Genomic DNA, 16,292 nt, shown 5'->3' on the forward strand with positions numbered 1-16,292 from the left:
ATATCAGCCTCGTGGCTTGAGGTGCCTTGCACTGCCTGCCGCAGGGGCCTGGGAAAGCGCAGGAGTGCTGGGGTCCACACCACCTCGCTTAGAATCGTGGAATCATTTTGGTTGGGAAGGTCCTTTAAGATTGTCAAGAGTAGCCAAACCCACCAAGCCCCACAGCCCGTGCTTCCTCCTTCACCCTCCCGCTGCCCTCGGCCCTGGTGCCTGCAGGTTGACTGTCACCGCGTGGAGCAAACCAGCTCACCGAAAAGCTGGTTTTCACCCTCTCAGCTTCCGGCTGTGGGAGCCTGGGGGGCTGTTCCTCTGTCTCCTTGTGCTCCACCTCCTAAGTGGCGAGTGGCAGGAATGTGAGTGATGCGGGAATTGCCATCACACCAGCGGGAAAAAAAATGTCTGACCAGATGACGGCTCTAAATTTAAGGGCTTGCTGTTGAGCCATGTGTGCGTTAATGTGCCCTTTTGTGACCAAGCTAAAGATAATTCTCCTATCTGGAACAGCAGCTGTGTTGTAAGTTGTATAAAGAGACTTCTCTGCTAATGAAGAGTGATCATAAGAGCATGATCTACCCTGAGAGGATGGGCAAAGCTGGAGAGATGTGACTCAGGGTAGGGCTCTGCCACTCCACAGAAGCTGAAAAGAGGCCATTTATAGAAACTCAAAAGGTGTTTGGCTCCTTGAAAAACGCACAGGCTTTGCTGTTATTTTAATGTAAATGCCACTGGAGACAACAGCAAAACTTTTTTAAACTGTAGGAAAAGTCACTTTAAATTATCTAGAGTTCAATATTCTCTGCAAGAATAGAGCCAAGAAAATGTAAATACACAGACAGTGCTATGGAACAGAAGGAAACTTTCAGCAAAAAAGCAGAGTTGGATACACTCTTGTGTGTTGTAGTGAGTGTATTTTTAACCCACCTGCATACTTTAGACAAGCTGACCTTCACAGAAGGTCTGCTACAGTCTTTTAGAGCTGGCAGAGGTCCAGATACGTGCGTGCGATTGTGTATGGCGTTTTATATTAGGAGACATAGGACAAACCCTGGGTCAGCGGGGATTATCTGGATAGGTCATTTAGTACATTACTGCCACTCCTCTTCTTGAAGGGTGGGTTTAGACGTGCAGTAACACTCAGGTCAGCTGCTTAGCTTGCAGCAGTGCGAACACGTGTTGTCTCAGGGAAGGTGGGTCACTAGACAGCACATTTAACCAGCAGCCTCCTGAACACCAGTGGATAATACTTCCTGATGTCCTCGTGGCTTTAAAACATGGGAAGGAGTGCTACGCACTGCAGCCTTGCGGAGGTACTCAGTGATGCTACAAATCTGTTTTCCCACCTGGTGACAACATTATCTGGAGTCCCATCTGCAAGGAGGTGTTACTGTGGGCTAGTAAGGGCATGAGAGCTGCCAAGTTTATGATTTGTGGTTTATTGTCCTTCAGGGAAATAAATGCTTAGGACGCTTCGTTAACATCTAGCATTGCTCGGAGAAAGATGTCTCCAGCCAGGGTCCTGTAGAAAGTACTTCCTCCGTGCTGCCCTGTAAGTCCGTGATGGGGCAACGTGCTACTGAAGTTGTGCCGCTCTCATGACCATGGGCTGTTACTTGCATGTAGGATATGGGCAGGGGGGGCCCTGAGCAATTTGACCTGGCTTTGAAGTCAGCCATGCTTTAAGCATAAATCTTCTGCAACTCTGTGGTATTTGGCCTTCCCCAGCCAGCCAGGCTGCTGTGTCGTGTTTCATGTGTTCAGTATTACGCTTCTTGTTTTCATTTCAGGTCCTGTTTCGGCATAGAAGTGAGGTTCACGACGCTCCTCTAAGATGTCTTACAGAAAGGAGCTAGAAAAATACCGAGACCTGGATGAGGACAAGATCCTTGGAGCTCTGACAGAGGAGGAGCTCAGGAAGTTAGAGAATGAACTGGAAGAGCTGGATCCCGATGTAAGTCATTCTTACACAAGATTTGCTGGTGGTAAATCTCAGTAGTTGTGGGGGAACGGGCTGCATTAGTAATGTGTATTTAAGTGGGACCTTTGCAGAGCCTGTGCTCAGTGCAAGGGTGGAAGGGACTGGCCGCAGGTGAGCAGAAGCAGCTTTGTCATCACAAGCATGGGCTACACGTGGGGCTTTGTTTCTGCGATGTTCCCTTCCCTTGCCCTGTGTGCGTGCTGCGGTGTGACGAGCACTGTGATGTGCAGGGCAGTAAACCTGCGTAAACTGCATCTCTGCTTCTGATCAGGCCACCTTGGAGGGAATGTTTTGGGGTTTGGGGTTTTTTTGGTAGCAAACTTCAAATGGTCTCTATTTTCCTCCATTTAGGCAGAAATCCAAATCCCAGAGTTTTGCAAAATGGGACAACTGCTTTTTTAGCAACCTCCCAACATCAGCAAGAGCTGCGCGTATGCAAATGCTGGGCCTGCTGGTGCCAAGCAATGAAAGCTTTTTGGAGGCACCGTTGTCCTGTGGCCTTAGCAGGGGATGTGCAGAGCCAACTGGCAGGACTCTGGGTTATGGCAGCATTAGATGATGAGGCTGGGCACTGCCAAGTGAGAAATGCAACATGCAGTTAGTGTTTCTGGGGAAAATGATGGGCAGTGTAGATTGCATCATCAGTGTTTTTAATTGCAACACAGAAAAACAATTAAGAGGTGGCAGGCTAGCTCCTGGGACTAAGCATATGGGCTGATGGGCTGGTTACAGCTGCCTCAGAAGACACAGAGTCAGGCAGCATTCTGTGAATGGTAAGGTAAATAAAATTTTAAAAATTTTAAATTTAATTAAAAAAAAAATAATTGCAAACATCTACCAGTACAGGTGTAGCCTGAGTACAGGATTTAAAGCATGAAGATTGCACAGTCACCTCTCACAGCATGGAGCCTGAGGAAGCAAGCCGTTTCCTACGCCTCCCTGCTTCTGCCTTAGCACAGTTCTCCTCCGTTGCCCTCCAAGGTTGCCTGAGTCTAATTGCTTCCTATTAGTCATTTTCCTTCCCAAGCTTTTCACTGGTACAGATTTGAATTTTAATGAATTACTTTTATTAGGCAGGCATGGAAAAATCAGCATGTTGTTCAAAATCACCTTGGATGTCTTAAAAAGTAAATGTTGACTTCTATCCAGCAAAGCTTTAAAGAACATGCTTAGTGTCAAATCTGGGAATAGTCTTACTGCATTAAGGCTGTTCTATATTTAAATATAAGCAGGTGCTTATGTGCCGTATGTGTCGGGCACAAAGCAACTTCCCATGGTGGCTAATGTGACTGTATAACAAGGAGGCAGTTTGAAAAAAGGGCTGAGGTTTGCAGGAGTTTTGTTCTGCAATGGAGTGACCTTTTCCGCAAGACCCTGCCTGTAGTTTTGTGATGGATCATGAAAGGCAGAAGAGACCACCATGGCTCTTTAGTCTGTCTGTGAAAGACCATGGGATTTCCCTGAACTGATTCTTTTTGGGACACGTGTGGTGTGCGGGCACTTGGACAGACACATAGAGGGAGAAGATCAGTTGAGTTTTGCAGCTCGGTTCTGGCGCTGCAACTGTTGCGAAGAGGCAGCAGAAATGGTGAGGGTGTGGGAAGAGGCCAGGGGGAGCAGGAGGTGATGGCTGAGAGCCCACAGAGAAAGGGCTGGAGCTGCTGTTGTAGAGAAGCATCCACTTGGCAGCATGGAGATCTTGTAGTGGAGTCAGCATTTGAAATTGGAGGAGGGAGGGAGCATCATATGTCTTAGATAATGTGGGATTCAGTGGGGTTGGATGAAGATAACCTTTGACACAAGGAGAAGCAAATTGTCCAGCAATGTGGAAGAAAGGCAGTGCAACGAGGAAAGTGGAGAGAGGAGAGCGTTTGATGGATGGGGATTGTGGCCTGCAGAGATAACCTGTGTTTCTCCCCTCCATGCCTAGAACGCATTGCTGCCAGCGGGGCTCAGGCAGCGGGATCAGACACAAAAGCCACCAACCGGCCCATTCAAAAGGGAGGAACTCATGGCCCACCTAGAAAAGCAGGCGAAGGATGTTAAAGACAGAGAAGACTTGGTTCCTTTCACAGGTGAAAAGAGAGGTATGGTCATCCGTTACGCCATGCTGAGTGAGTCACGGTGAAGGCACAGTGGGTGCACAGCGGAAGGGTTGTGTCTGACCCATGTTGCTAAGCACAAACTTCATTTTGACCCCATTGGAGTGGTGGATCTGTTCTCCCTGCTGTCTAGCCCCAGCCCAGGCTGGCTAATAAACTGAGGTGTGCCCAAGAGGTCCATGCACTTGCTGATTTGGGTACCACCTGGTATGTTGTTAAGTGATGGGCAGAGGCTGTACCACTGTGCAGCCTCTTTCCATCCCCATCCCACTGCAGCTGTATCAAGCTCTGGGGAAGACATCGTCTTCTGTCCTATCTTGTTCCTCCTCTGCCCTGTCCTCCTGTGAGCTCTGCAAGCTGTGCTCTGTCTTCCACCATTGCCTTTCATGCTCCGTCCCTACACTCTGAGCTTCATCTTGGTATAGAGAAACTCCACAGCTCCCCTCAGCTGTGATGACCCCAACAGTTCCATCTAGTCTTCATCACCTCTCGACAACCCCAGCCTCCTGCAGCTTGCGTGTTTTTGTCTTCCTGCACCATACCCTGCAGCGGCTCCTGCAGCCATCCTCTGCATGGCCCTGGAGCCTGTGAGCAAGGGGTATGCTCTGCCTCTTCTCTTTCCTCTCCTTCTCGCATCTTTTCCTGTTCTCTTGGCACATGTCCCATTATCCAAAGGACCTTCCTTCTCCCATTAGCACCTGAACATCATGTGACATGGGATGTGGTGTGGTCGGTCCTTGCTTCTGGGTTCCAGGAGCTTCTCAGCAGCTTTTTTTCTGCTGTTGTGTCTCCATCTGTACCATGGTCCCCCTGCAGCAGCAGATCTGGTTGTAGTCTGTTTGGACTATTGGTTGCTCCATATCAAAAAAGGAGCGCATGAAAATGTGGGCATGTGAGCATGTTTCCCAACTGAGGTCTTTCTCAAAGCTGCCTCCTTACTGATCCATGTTCCTCTCTGAGAAAGAGCTTGTGTTAAATCTGTCCATTTAATAAAACTTGAGGTTGTATTTGAGTCTCGCAATTACAGGGCCTGGTTGTCGTGGGGGATTTCAACTACCCTGATATTTGCTGGGAGGCCTACTCAGCCAACCATCCTCAGTCCAGGAGGTTCCTCCAGTGTGTTGATGATAACTTTCTGATGCAAATGGTGGATGAGCCAACTAGGAGAGGAGCGCTGCTGGATCTGATCCTCACTAACAAGGAGGGTCTGGTTGAAGAGGTGAAGGTTGAGGGCAGCCTTGGTTGTAGTGACCATGAGATGGTAGAGTTCAGGATCTCATGTGGCAGGAACAGAATAGCTAGCAGAATCACAACCCTGAACTTCAGGAGGGCCAACTTTGGCCTTTTCAAGCAATTGCTAGGGGAAATCCCATGGGACAGGGTACTAGAAGGTAGGGGGACCCAAGATAGTTGGTTAGCATTCAAGGACTGCTTCTTCCGAGCTCAAGATCAGAGCATCCCAACAGGTAGGAAGTCAAGGAAGGGTACCAGGAGACCTGCATGGTTGAACAGGGAACTGCTGGGCAAACTCAAGTGGAAGAAGAGGGTGTGCAGATTGTGGAAGGAGGGGCTGGCCACTTGGGAGGAATATAAGTCTGTTGTCAGAGGATGTAGGGAGGCAACTAGGAAAGCTAAGGCCTCCTTGGAATTAAACCTTGCAAGAGAGGTCAAGGACAACAGAAAGGGCTTCTTCAAATACATTGCAGGTAAAGCCAACACTAGAGGCAATGTAGGCCCACTGATGAATGAGGTGGGGGTCCTGGAGACAGAGGATAAAAAGAAGGCGGAGTTACTGAATGCCTTCTTTGCCTCTATCTATACTGTTGGAGGCTGTCCTGAGGAGCCCCGGACCCCTGAGGCCTCAGAAGAAGTCAGGATAGAGGAGGAATCTGTCTTGGTAGATGAGGGCTGGGTCAGGGACCAATTAAGCAATCTGGACGTCCATAAATCCATGGGCCCTGATGGGATGCATCCGTGGGTGCTGAGGGAGCTGGCGGAAGTCATTGCTAGGCCACTCTCCATCATCTTTGCTAAGTCGTGGGCAACGGGAGAGGTGCCTGAGGACTGGAGGAAAGCGAATGTCACTCCAGTCTTCAAAAAGGGCAGGAAGGAGGACCCGGGTAACTATAGACCGGTCAGCCTCACCTCCATCCCCGGAAAGGTGATGGAACAACTTGTTCTTAGTGCTGTCTCTAGGCACATCAAGGATAGGGGGATCATTAGGGGCACTCAGCATGGCTTCACCAACGGGAAGTCATGCTCAACCAACTTGATAGCCTTTTATGAGGATGTTACCCGGTGGATAGATGATGGTAAAGCTGTGGATGTGGTCTATCTCGATTTCAGTAAAGCGTTTGACACGGTCTCCCACAGCATCCTCGCAGCTAAACTGAGGAAGTGTGGTCTGGATGATCGGGTAGTGAGGTGGATTGTGAACTGGCTGAAGGAAAGAAGCCAGAGAGTGATGGTCAATGGGACAGAGTCCAGTTGGAGGCCTGTGTCTAGCGGAGTCCCTCAAGGGTCGGTACTGGGACCAGTTCTATTCAATATATTCATTAATGACTTGGATGAGGGAATAGAGTGCACTGTCAGCAAGTTCGCTGATGACACAAAACTGGGAGGAGTGGCTGACACACCGGAAGGCTGCGCAGCCATTCAGAGAGACCTGGACAGGCTGGAGAGTTGGGCGGGGAGAAATTTAATGAAATATAACAAGGGCAAGTGTAGAGTCCTGCATCTGGGCAAGAACAACCCCATGTACCAGTACAAGTTGGGGGCAGAGCTGTTGGAGAGCAGCGTAGGGGAAAGGGACCTGGGGGTCCTAGTGGACAGCAGGATGACCATGAGCCAGCAGTGTGCCCTTGTGGCCAAGAAGGCCAATGGCATCCTGGGGTGTATTAGAAGGGGTGTGGTCAGCAGGTCAAGAGAGGTTCTCCTCCCCCTCTACTCTGCCCTGGTGAGGCTGCATCTGGAATATTGTGTCCAGTTCTGGGCCCCTCAGTTCAAGAAGGACAGGGAACTGCTAGAGAGAGTCCAGCGCAGAGCCACGAAGATGATGAAGGGAGTGGAACATCTCCCTTATGAGGAGAGGCTGAGGGAGCTGGGTCTCTTTAGCTTGGAGAAGAGGAGACTGAGGGGTGACCTCATTAATGTTTATAAATATGGAAAGGGCAAGTGTCAAGAGGATGAAGCCAGGCTCTTCTCAGTGACATCCCTTGACAGGACAAGGGGCAATGGGTGCAAGCTGGAACACAGGAGGTTCCACATAAATATGAGGAAAAACTTCTTTACGGTGAGGGTGACCGAACACTGGAACAGGCTGCCCAGAGAGGTTGTGGAGTCTCCTTCTCTGGAGACATTCAAAACCCGCCTGGACGCATTCCTGTGTGATATGGTCTAGGCAATCCTGCTCCGGCAGGGGGTTGGACTAGATGATCTTTCGAGGTCCCTTCCAATCCCTAACATTCTGTGATTCTGTGATTCTGTGATTTTTAGCAAAAAAAAAAAGAGTTCTCCTTGAAAGACATGAATGAAAAGAGTAAATTGAGTCCTATCAGGAAGAGCTATTTAGCAACTTCAAGAATACCCCAGCCCAGCGCTGGCTACCTGCCTGGCCAGCCTAGCAGGTAGTAGCAGTGCTCTGCAGGAGAGGGAGGTATCTCAGGCAATTTGAGTCTTCAGCTTCTGGTCTGAGCTAATAATATTTCAATCTGATGCTATCTCAAACACAGTAAACATATTTTCACTTGTAACACGCTGTTGAGTGAAGACGCTACTTACATTGACTGTGAGCCAGAGATGGTAAATCACATATTCATAGTTGTGGCGGAGCTGGAAATACTTCGCCACGTTTGCAGTTCGGAGGGTGATTTACTAGTTTGGTGCTCTCCTTGGCCGTGCTGCTTGACAGTGTAGGAGTTGGTCTGTGCACACATGCTGTATTTGCATGCATCATTTAATTTAAAGTTCAAACTTGTAATAAAGCATGACTGAGATGTGAAACTTTCTAAAATTAAATCCAGAAGTTTCGATGACACTGAGATGTCACAAGGAGCTACCGTGTGACGGCAGAATTAAGTTTGCCCTGTTTCTCCTGTTCTCTGCTGACCCACCCAGAGGGTCTGTACAGTTTGCCGAGCCATGTGTCCAGTGGGACAATGGTTCTGGGTCTCAGCACCAAGGCAGAGCTGAGGGGACCAGCCCTCCCCAGACATTTTGCTGCAGAGCACCCAGAAGGTGCCTGGCTGCGCAGGCACACGTGACACGGCCTATTTTTGCGAGAGCAGCTGTGTCCCGGGAGGCAGATTCACGCCCTCCTTGTCAGGGCAGCAGCGCCAGGCAGGAGATGGGACTTTGCGAAAGGCTGTTTATGGCAGCCTCCATTTCGTACCGGGGGAGCCTGGAGCGCAGTTGCTTCTTCCTTGAGGCTAAATTTAGCTGCTTCTGCTTCTGCACATCCCTGAGCAGCAGGATCTTTGTTTCTCCCCTTCAGTGCTGCTGACTCCAGTTTCAGAGGGGGGACAAAAATAGTCCTGGCTGGCATGCCAGGCTGAGAGCTTTGCATTCGCTATCTCTCTGCAGTGATCCTGGACTATTTCAGGGGAGGGGACAGCTCCCAAATGGTCTGGGATCCCTCCTCCTCCCGTCCCACGGCAGCACTGGGTTTACCCACCAGACTGCTCCCTGCCATGGTGCGTTAGAACACCGAGAGCCTCTCTCTTTTCTTTGGTGTCAGGGGCGGTCGCAGTAGGTGCCTTGTTTTGAAACCTCAGACCTGACCCATGCAGCCTCCGCAAAGAGATCTGCCCGCCCATTGGCAGTGTGAGCAGGTAGGAGCTGGGAGCAGCCATGCACTGCCATCAACCTCCCTGTCCCCTGCCCCATGCCTCCCTGGCACACAGCCAGCTCCAGCAGAGAAAGGGTCATGGCTTGCCTGGTGATCGTCCTGGGCAATGGGATGGGGGAATGCCAGGGAGCCCATGGCATTCAGAGCTGGGCTGGAGCTGCGTCGCTTGCTGCACAGCCCCTTGTCCATGTGGGCATCCCCCGTTAGGAAGAGGCCACAAGCAGGTGGCTGAGATGGCAGCTTTGCATTACCAGCTGTACCTGTTGCTTTGCACCTCTGACTTGTAGGGGAAAGGCCTGTTGCTTGGTCTGGTGCTGTCCCGGGAGATAGAGCACAGAGGTCTCCATTTGGCATGGCCTGTGTCTCTCCCCGCTTCCCTACTGTCCTCTGCAGCAACGTTGAGCCAGACCAGCTGCCCCAAGCCTGCTCCTCCTCGCATCCCATGTGCTTGCTGGACAACCGACTGCTATCCCTGCCTGCTGCCAGACCCCCTCCACCACCTCCTTTCTACCCTCTTTTGACTAATGTGCCATGTGCCATGCCACCGTGCACTTGGAGTTAGCAGCAGGAGCTGTCTCGGTGGCAGGACTGATCCTGCACAGTGCTGGATCCAGGCCACTGGCCTCTCTTGGTCCATGGGAGTGCTGTCAGGTCTCCATCCCTTTTATGCAGCCTTCAAAGAAGGCACCAGGACTCGGACCGAGCTAATGGGAAGGGATTCAGTGTCTACTTTTCACTAGGTCCTTGTGCCCTCTCTGTCCTTTCCACCGTGCAAATCTCACCCCACGGAAATGCATCTGCGCGGCTGGTTGTGAAACAGGTGCTATAGCTATACTGAGAGTGACCTCACTTTGCATCTGTAGGAAAAGCGTGGATCCCCAAGCAGAAGCCGATGGATCCTGTTTTGGAAAGTGTGACTCTGGAGCCGGAACTGGAGGAAGCCCTTGCTAATGCCTCTGATGCAGAGCTCTGCGACATTGCTGGTAAAATAGTTACATGTGAATCGGGGGTTCTAGTTGTTTGACTACTAGTTTCTTTGTGTTTGTTCTTCTGTGGGAAATGAGCTATTGAGCCTTTTGCTGTTTATCTGCCTGCTGTCAGTTTTGACAAGATTTATGTCTTTGGTAAAAAAGAAGTGTATATTTAAAGTTACTTTCCGCTCATATGATTTAATCAGGAGCATGGGCCAAAGCTGAGGAGGAAGAAGAAGGTTTTATCAAGGGAAGAGCGTGTGGTGTTTGATCTCTCCTGTCTTTGCCACTGAATCTTGCAAATTGCAGCCTGTCACCTTCAAGAGCACCGCTTTCTTCAAGCCAAACCTCTAGGAAACAATCAAACAGACCCAGTGAGAATGTGGATTTCTTGTGCACCCTATTAAAGGAGGTGTTAGGTTAGAGCAGTCTTTCAATGGATGCTCAGGGCTGCTGTTTGTTAAAGAGTTTTTCAACACATTTTAAAGCTACGGATTTCTTGGGATTTGTGCAGTCAGTCTGTTTTGTGAGTGTTGGCTCAGGGATGGGGGAATCCAGCATTAAAAGGTCAGTGTACTTCACGACGACTGAGAAGCAGGTTGGAATGCATAGCGAGCTGGAGGGGGTGACAGAGCGACTGCAGGTGCTGTTCGAGCCCCGACAGCGTGCTCTTCACCAGGCTAAATAAGCCCCATGCAAACCAAGAAGTACCCGTGTGGTCCCCATCTGAAGGGTTTGTGCCTAAGTTGAAGCAGTCTCCCATTGCTGCTTTGCAGGGAGTGTTGTCTGAGTGGAGGCGACCCCCTGCAAGCCTCCTTGCTCTGCGACTTGAGAGATGACAATATTGGTATCTTGCTGAAGCCAGTAGTGTGGACTCAGCTGTGTGACTGGGGTGGGATATGCCTTGGCCAAAGGAACGTATGAACACCCCCTTGGTGCTTTACCGAGCTCGCATGTCCCCTGCTGATCTAGCAGTCAATGAATATTTCAGTGCTACTGGCTGCTGCTTCCAATTCTGTCTTCTTCAGTCTTCCATACTCCCTAGCAGTATCCTCCTTGCTAGAAGTCTGTAAGATAGCCTGTAGAATAACCACACCAACTAGACGTCTTCTACATAATAATATCATATTCTGGGTTAGAAATGTGTTTCTGCGTTAAGGCTTCCAACGTATGTAACCTGGCCAAGCATTGCATCTCAGTGTTTTGCTTTTTTACCATACTTCTAGAGTCCTATAAAGCCCTGTCCTATAAAACCTGCCTTTCTAAGCTCCAGATCTGTGCAGCAATTATTTTCACAGAGAAATGCTGTTCGGGGCAGCTTGTTCTGCATTTGTTGGGAGAATACACTTGAGGTGGCAGCAGGAGAACTGATGTGATACAAGCTGTGCTGAAATCTCAATATTGACAGTGACAGCATTGCTTTTCCAAGTTTGCTGAGGCTGTGAGACAGCTCCTGCCTCTTTAGCAGGGCTCGTTGTCAGCCATGGTGTATTGGATCCCTTCCTTGGCAAGGCCAGTAGGATAGCTCTTGTGGGTGGCTCCCAACAAGTCCTGGAAGGGCCCCCATGCCTTTGCTCAGCTGGAGGAGGCAGAAATGGAATGCCTTCATTCTGCTTGAGTTCTTTTGGGTAATACACAGTAAGCACCAGACTTAGGAAGAGCAGGTCCCTCTTGTCTACAAGCACAAACTCTAGCCCCCAAGAACCCCACGTGGTCATAACAGCAGATCCTTCCCTCTGTCTGCTGTCCAGACATCTACTGTCCTGGCTGGTGGAGAGATTTCATTGTCAGAGTAACCTATGATTGGGCTGTATGTGTGTCCCCAAAATGCTAGGCCTGCAAATCACTTTTCTGAGCTGTGCAGCACTCCTGAAAATTTCAGCTGTGAGAACACAGCAGAGAAGAGGGCCGGCTAAAATACAAACAAGCAAACTCAAAGTGCCCAACCTCACTCAGACTTTCTGACGGAGACTGCTTGGCTCTGTGCAATCCAGCTAGGGTTGTGCTGGGGCAGGGTGTGGGGAAGTGGATGGTGGTGTTCACTGACGCCCTTTGCTGCAGGCTGTCCTGCCCGTGCAGCCCAGACCTGGAGTCACGGTGAGCTGTCACCGTAACAGATACCATTCACGTGAACCTGGAGTCACGGTGAGCTGTCACCGTAACAGATGCCGTTCCCATGATGGCCCTCAGGGATAGCCTTCTGCTGCAACTCCCAGCCTTCTTGGCCAAAGCAATGAGCAAACGGTGATGGACTGGTGCCAACCAAGCATAAGAGGAGCAGCTCATGGGAAAGCAAAGTGTCTTTGTGGTGGCATGCTTGAATGTTAGGGAGAGATTTTCCCTTTATTTCTTTTAACCACTGTGCCCATCTGGAGGTCAAGATTTGTTTAAATGTGTCTGTTCATGACAAGTATTGACATGTCTGCATTTTTCTTTAGAAAGTCATATAGTTATTTTTTTTACAGTTGATTAAAAAAACAGTTTATTTTCAAACATGAATTTTCTGTGAGTAGCAGGGTTATTTTTATGAACAGAATCTGTGCCCAAGTGTTTCTAAGCCATTGGCTTCCCACTGCTCATTTGCAGCTGGCAAGAATGTCAGTAGGTCCACCTGGGCACGTTCCAGTGTGCATTTGCATACTGGTTTTGCAGTCATGAGCCTGACATACACGAATTGGCAGAAGTTTGGCTTTTGGGCTTACAGTCTTTGAATTTTGTTCATACCATCACTTTCTGCATTTCAACCGAGACAGCAGAGCTTTAGCTTTTCACGGTGTCAACTTTCAAGTGTACAAAGATCAATTCAGAGCACACCACCATCACCTCCTGGCTTGTTGTTGGGTGCAAACATGACGTGCGTTGCCACGCTTCGGGCGACAGTCACCTCGTATGTTGCTGTTTGAGGGGTCGGTTTGGTTCTGCGAGGGGCACAGCTCATCTCAAAAACTGGACTGTCGCAGCGTGCGGCACATGCCCAGGTGAGCAAGGGTGATGAGGATGTACAGGCTTCTGCTGGACTGGACTCCTTAGATTGAATCCTACCAATGGCATTTTTTTTTGCGTTTTATTGTCTTCCCCTCGCTATTTTTGTGTGATGCTGAATCAAGTCGGCCACTGGGAAGCCTTGGCTGTTTGTCTGTTTGTTGTCTGCAATATGATGTTCCTCTTCTCCTATGAATCATGCTGCATTGGAATGAACAAAGGAGCAAATTGAAGCCCTGTTGTGTATTTATGACAGCCAGGGGGCTTAGTCCCACATTTGTATGTTGTTCTGTGCTTGCGCAGGGAAAGGTAGTGTGCTACGGACCCCCATCCCGGGCAGCACAGCATGTATGTGTCTTTTTCTGGCTTTGGAGCTTGCAATAACTCAAGTTGTGTTCTCCTTTTATTTTTTCGTAGCCATCCTTGGCATGCACACCTTGATGAGTAACCAGCAGTACTATGAGGCACTGGGGAGCAGCACCATCGTGAACAAAGAAGGGCTCAACAGTAAGTGATTTAGGGTGTTAGCACGCTGCAGTGTTTGGCTTTGAAGCTGCTAGCAGAGCCAAAGTGGGAATTATTTTTAGGCTGAAGGTTGGAGCCGTGAATGTCAGAGCAGCCTGTGATTGCTGGGGCCCTCTCCAGTGCATCCTTGCCCTGTGCAAGGTCTCAGCTGCAGCCCGGGCGCCATCTGGGAGGTAGCACAGCCCAGGGAACAGCCCGACGCAGGCAGGGTGCCCTCCATCACCCAGTTTTGGACCCTGAGAGCACACAGCAGCAGGCACCAGCTGTCCTGTGCTGGTTGGCCTCAGGGCCGGGCAGCATTTCTGGATGCACGTGAGCATAGGTGGAGCTGCGGAGCACTTGTGGGGCCTTTCATCTTGTGTCTGTTTGTCAGGTCATGCTTCCCTCTTCCAACACTGCTTCTGGAAGAAGAGAAACACACCCAAAGAGAACACACACCCTGCTGCTCAGGGTGCTTTCGGTTTCATGTGTCTTTCTTTTCACTTGCAGGTGTGATTAAGCCCACACAGTACAAACCAGTTCCTGATGAGGAACCGAACTCAACGGATGTGGAGGAAACTCTGAAACGAATACAAAGCAATGATCCTGACCTTGAGGAAGTCAACCTTAACAATATTATGGTATTTGCTCCTTTCTACTCTCCTCTCTTAATAACAGCACCAAACGTTTGATACACAGAAGACAGAGACTAAGTCTGTTTTGCTGCACAGAGTAATACCATAACACTGCGTGTAGCCAGACAAGAAACATCAGTGCTTCCTATCTCCATTTTGGGCAACAGGGGTTGTTACCTGCTGTGGGACAATGGTGTGGGGACGGTAGCAGAAGGACTCCTGTAGATGCCTGGAAGAGCAGAGCTGTGTTGAGGGTAGTTTGGGAGACCTGTCTCCAGCTTGTCTGGTTAAAGGTGTTCTAGGTTTAGTCAGGCACATTCGGTGGAGGAGCTGTTTATGTAAGATAAAACGTATGTTTTATGTAAGATAAGTGGGAGGAAAAAGGCTTCATAATGCTGACACTTGCCATGAAAATATGAAGAAACCTCCCTTCTTGCAGGTAGCCCTGTCCATCTCCCACCCATCCCTTCTGTGGGACTCCTTCAGTTCTTGTAGAAGCAAATGAGGACACAACACCACTTCTTATGTTGCCTCTGGGACACATACACATACTAAAAACCCCACAGTTCCATCTGTTCTCCCTGACTCCAGGACGCTCATCCCATGTCGTCTGTTGAATGATGACACATTCAAATAGCAAGAACGTAGTTAACTTCACAGGCACATTAAAAACACTTGTGCCATGCCACCTGCACCTTTCGATAACAAAAAGGTTTTTACTTTCACGTATTTTACTCTGGCTAGTGACCCTGAATGTCACTTGAGGACACCAGCCTAAGGATCTGGCAGGCAGGCACTTTTTTTGTGTGTTGGACTCAGGACTTTGGGACACAGTTTGGAGAACTCAGGAGTGGTGGTGGAGATGGTAAGCTGCTGGGCTCTGTGTTATGGCTCTGCAGATGGCTGTGACTATAGATGATTCCACGTGGGTGAGATCCAAATGGTGTGGCAAGAAGTTCAAGTTGAGGATACTGCTTAAAATTTTAGACAGGTGAAAATTTGTCCATCTGAAAAGGGTGTCTAAAGTGCCTGATAAATACTCATTTTATCAAATAGGAAATCAGAATAAGCAGCCTGGATTTATTTTCTGGGCTGAGACCTAGCACGGCAAATGTTAGCCTGAAAGATGTGGTATAAAGCAGTCAGAGGTGTTCTGTGGTTTGTACTACAAGGAGATCGTTTCAGGTCTTTCTGGATCAGGCCCTGTAAGTGGAAATTTTCCTGAACATGCCATGAATGTTGCTCAGCGCTGTCATTCACATTAAAAAGCACAGGAGCAGCGCTTTGTAGGCTTATGGATCCTAGTTACATACATCCCCACAACACCTGCATTCATAACTGGCTGAGTTTCTGGGCAATTAAATTAAACAGCAGAGACATTGTAGCTTCAAATCACGGCAGTGACCTATCAGCAGAGTGGGAAACAGGATAAAGACATTGCAGTGCTCTTTAGGCCACGCTGATTATAGCAAGAGAACTTGTAAAAACATTTATTGACCCCTTCCTAAATTACTACAGTGCATTTGGTGATTTGACCTTGACTGAGAAATTTAAAGTATCATTTAAATGTATTGCATATTCTTTCATACAGATGATGGCCTAACACAGGTTTCCTCCATTTCTTTTCACAGAATATTCCCATACCAACTTTAAAAGCTTTTGCAGAAGCGCTGAAAAATAACACCTACGTGAAGAAGTTCAGTATAGTTGGGACACGGAGCAATGATCCTGTTGCTTTCGTAAGTACTCTCAGCTCATCACCATGAAGTTGTGACAGGAGCTGTTCTTGGGAAAGGTATTTTTGGAGTTACTGACTGACTGCTTTTGCACCTCATGTCGTGTTTGGCACATTCTGCACCTCTCACGTGTGGTGCAGGTGTTTCAGTTTCAGGAGTGCTAGTGAAAGCCAGCGACAGACAGGCTTCGGTCCTTTTTCAGCTGCGGAGATTTCAGGACACAATCTTTTAATCCCATTCGGTCTTGTATTCATCCTCGAGGATGTCGCAGAAAAGGAGATGGAGACAAGAACTGACTTCCTAGTGGCATTGTGTAAAAGCACTTTGTCTCTCTCAATTTATCCTACATCAGGGCTGCCCCGTTTGTTTCTGTTGGTACAAAGCTGTACGCTGCTGTGTGCACACCCGTCCCTCCCCTTGCACACACCTCCTCCAGCTCTCTTCCATATATTCCTTTGTGCAGACCTTTGCAGAAGCAGGACTCGCATTTCGTATGCATGGCCTCTGTGGGTGATAAAGCGTCTTTCTGTCTGCTGTGAAC

The 16,292-nt window shown here is 49.1% G+C and overlaps 1 protein-coding gene across 2 annotated transcripts in view; it reads left to right on the plus strand.

Moving 5' to 3' along the window:
• Window positions 1-16,292, plus strand: part of TMOD1 (tropomodulin 1) — a 35,012-nt gene that overhangs the window by 13,111 nt on the left and 5,609 nt on the right. For both annotated transcript variants that reach the window (XM_068422060.1, XM_068422061.1), the window contains exons 2-7: window positions 1,785-1,948; window positions 3,906-4,062; window positions 9,787-9,906; window positions 13,294-13,383; window positions 13,891-14,021; window positions 15,647-15,754. In XM_068422060.1, coding sequence (XP_068278161.1) covers window positions 1,829-1,948; window positions 3,906-4,062; window positions 9,787-9,906; window positions 13,294-13,383; window positions 13,891-14,021; window positions 15,647-15,754 — 726 coding nt within the window. In that variant the 5' untranslated portion in view covers window positions 1,785-1,828. The remainder of the gene's footprint in view (window positions 1-1,784; window positions 1,949-3,905; window positions 4,063-9,786; window positions 9,907-13,293; window positions 13,384-13,890; window positions 14,022-15,646; window positions 15,755-16,292) is intronic.

This window comes from Nyctibius grandis, chromosome Z (genome assembly GCF_013368605.1).
Source record: "Nyctibius grandis isolate bNycGra1 chromosome Z, bNycGra1.pri, whole genome shotgun sequence".
Taxonomy (NCBI): Eukaryota; Metazoa; Chordata; class Aves; order Nyctibiiformes; family Nyctibiidae; genus Nyctibius; species Nyctibius grandis.